The sequence below is a fragment of the Chiloscyllium plagiosum genome, unplaced genomic scaffold (genome assembly GCF_004010195.1).
Source record: "Chiloscyllium plagiosum isolate BGI_BamShark_2017 unplaced genomic scaffold, ASM401019v2 scaf_29884, whole genome shotgun sequence".
NCBI classification, from domain to species: domain Eukaryota; kingdom Metazoa; phylum Chordata; class Chondrichthyes; order Orectolobiformes; family Hemiscylliidae; genus Chiloscyllium; species Chiloscyllium plagiosum.
In genome coordinates this window covers 7,953-10,756 of record NW_025205658.1, presented here as the reverse complement: position 1 = coordinate 10,756, position 2,804 = coordinate 7,953, and the positions used below count along the sequence as shown (strand labels likewise).

Sequence of the window (2,804 nt, the reverse complement as noted above, 5' to 3'; positions counted from 1 at the left end):
GGGAGAAGTGAGAGAGTCAGAGAGTTAGCAAGATAGGGAGGGAGGGAGAGCAATGGGGAAAGAGAGCGAGAAACAGAGTGAGTGAAAGAGAGATGAGGAGGTAGAGAGAGAGAGGAGAGAGTTATTAGTCCCTGTGGAACATTTTAGCGGTCACTGGAAGCAGCCCTTACCGAGAGCGAGGAAGAGCTCGGTCCCTGCATACTTTCCTTCAAAGAAGACCGTGTTGTTGCTGGGATTAAAGGCCTGGCACATCCGCAGGAGAACCACCTCGAGGGAGCCTGGGCACGGACAGAGAAGGAGAGGAAGGAGTTACTGTCTCAGGCAGGCTGCCCCTCCCCATGGGGATGGAAATGGCTGCCACCTTCCCCGTTCCTCCCCAGAGCCCCGCCACCTAATTACGGCCACCGAGATATCACCAGCCGAATTTCCACAGCACCTAAGACCTCAGGAGGAGGCTGATCGGCCCTTCAGGCCCTGTGCTAGCTCTCTGAAAGGTCGATCCGATTCGGTCAATACCGCCTCCACGCTTCCACCCACCCAACCAGCTTGGCTTATCCCACCTCCCACCGGCATCTCCTCCTCTCAGGGAGGACATAATTGACCATCGTCTGAAAGCACTGGGATGGTGCGGCGGCTCAGTGGTTAGCAACGCTGCCTCACAGCGCCACAGACCTGGGTTCGATCCCAGCCGCGGGTGACTGTGTGTGGAGTTTGCACATTCTCCCCCCGTGTCTGTGTGGGTTTCCTCGGTGGTGCGGCGGCTCAGTGGTTAGCAACGCTGCCTCACAGCGCCACAGACCTGGGTTCGATCCCAGCCGCGGGTGACTGTGTCTGTGTGGAGATTGCACATTCTCCCCCCGTGTCTGTGTGGGTTTCCTCCGGGAGCTCTGGTTTCCTTCCACAGTCTAAAGATGTGCAGGTTAGGGTGGATTGGCCATGCTAAATTGTCCCGTAGTATTCAGGGATGTGCAGGTTAGGGTGGATTGGCCATGCTACATTGTCCCATAGTGCCCAGGGATGTGCAGGTTAGGGTGGATTGGCCATGGGGAAATTGACCCAACCAGCTGAATGGCCTGCTTCCCGCCCTGGAGAGATTCTGCCGCGCTCCGTGCTGGGCCCGTTACCTGCTTTGAGAAGCACGATCTGGTCGTTCTGGCACAGCTCCAGGAAGCCGGCAATGCGCTTGGCAAACTCCACCACGTACTGGATGGCCTCGGTGATATTTCGGGCACACCTCTGCCACATCTCCTCGGCCGACTGCGATGGGAAACGCCGGAGCGGGGGGGGGAAGAAAACGCGGAGGGTAAGTCGTTCCGCAATTGTACGGGGGGGGTCGTGATCTGAGCAGGAATGCCTGGGTCGGACGAGAGTGAGCTCAATGTGGGGGGGGGGAGGGAGATCAGAAATATTCCAGATGCTGGGGATTAGAGAATCTGGGAGCGTTCGAGGAGGAGGGAGAGGCCATTCAGCCTCTTGGGCCTAGCCTGCCATTCAATCATGGCCCATTCACATCGATGCCTTTTGATGAAGGTATTTCCCTCTGTCCGGTTGGAATTGATTTGGGTGCATGGAGCAAGGTCCGACCATCCTCAGCCACCGCGCCTGACCTAATCTGGGACTCAATTTTCCTCTCGCTGTGGGGAAGGTGTGTCCAAGGATTGTGCGTGTGTGTGTGAGAGAGAGAGAGGGAGAGAGACGGGTTCTGAGCCTAGCCTGCCATTCAATCATGGCCCATTCACATCGATGCCTTTTGATGAAAGTATTTCCCTCTGTCCGGTTGGAATTGATTTGGGTGCACGGAGCAAGGTGCGACCATCCTCAGCCACCGCGCCTGACCTAATCTGGGACTCAATTTTCCTCTCGCTGTGGGGAAGGTGTGTCCAAGGATTGTGCGTGTGTGTGAGAGAGAGAGAGAGAGAGGGAGAGAGACGGGTTCAGGCGGACTGACACACACCTGCATACCTGCAGAACGGGAAGGGTTCCTCACTCTCGAACCCAGCGACCAGCTATTCTGGAAGTCCGTTTCGAGTCATCGGAAATAGACCCTTCAGCCCAACCCGTCTGTGCTGACCAGATATCCTAGAATTAATCCCGTCCCACTTGCCAGCACTTGGCCCACATCCCTCCAAACCCTTACAATTTATGTCCCCATTCGGATGATTTTTTACACATCGTCATCGTACCAGCCCCCACCACTTGCTCCTTTAAACCCAGCAGCACACTCTAGTTTCAGAACCCCCCCAGACAATCCCTGTGTGAGGGTTTGGAGTCATGTGTAAGCCCAGGCTGGCAGATTTTTTTTCCTGACCCCTCATTGGGGGGGTGGGTTTCACCACAATAGACGCCCCCCGAGACCAGCTTCCAGATTTGATTCATCGAACTGAAGTTCCACCAAGGGGCTGCGATGGGATTTGAAACCCGTGATTTCCCACCCCCCAAAGTCTCCCCAGAGCGTTGCTAGCTCCAATGGGCCGAATGTGCCACTGACGACCTGAACCTCACCTTCCTCTGGTAGCTGTCGACTTCACTCTGAGAGAATAACTTCCAGCGGAGAGTGTGGAGTTGCTCTGGCACAAACTGGCACGTCTCACGGTGAGATTTCACGACATTCTGGATAATGTGGTCTGTCACGGGGGTGAGAGAGGGATCCACCAAAAAACCAGGTTAAATCACTCAGCAGCTCCCGCGGTGACTCGCGGTCACGCCTGACCTCTCCCCGCTAGGAATCCGATCCCCCCACTGACCCTTCACCCCCAACATCTCCTGTGCATCCCCCCCCGCCCCCTCTGCAACCCAACAACTGA

At 56.2% G+C, this 2,804-nt stretch overlaps 1 protein-coding gene across 1 annotated transcript in view; it reads right to left on the bottom strand.

The window, feature by feature from the left end:
- Positions 1 to 170: 170 nt before the first annotated feature.
- Positions 171 to 2,804, bottom strand: part of LOC122546456 (nuclear receptor ROR-alpha A-like) — a gene marked incomplete at both ends in the record, with an annotated part of 6,909 nt that continues 4,275 nt past the window's right edge. The window contains 3 exons of the mRNA XM_043685164.1: positions 171 to 278; positions 1,125 to 1,257; positions 2,503 to 2,624. Of these exons, the coding sequence (XP_043541099.1) occupies positions 171 to 278; positions 1,125 to 1,257; positions 2,503 to 2,624 (363 nt within the window). The remainder of the gene's footprint in view (positions 279 to 1,124; positions 1,258 to 2,502; positions 2,625 to 2,804) is intronic.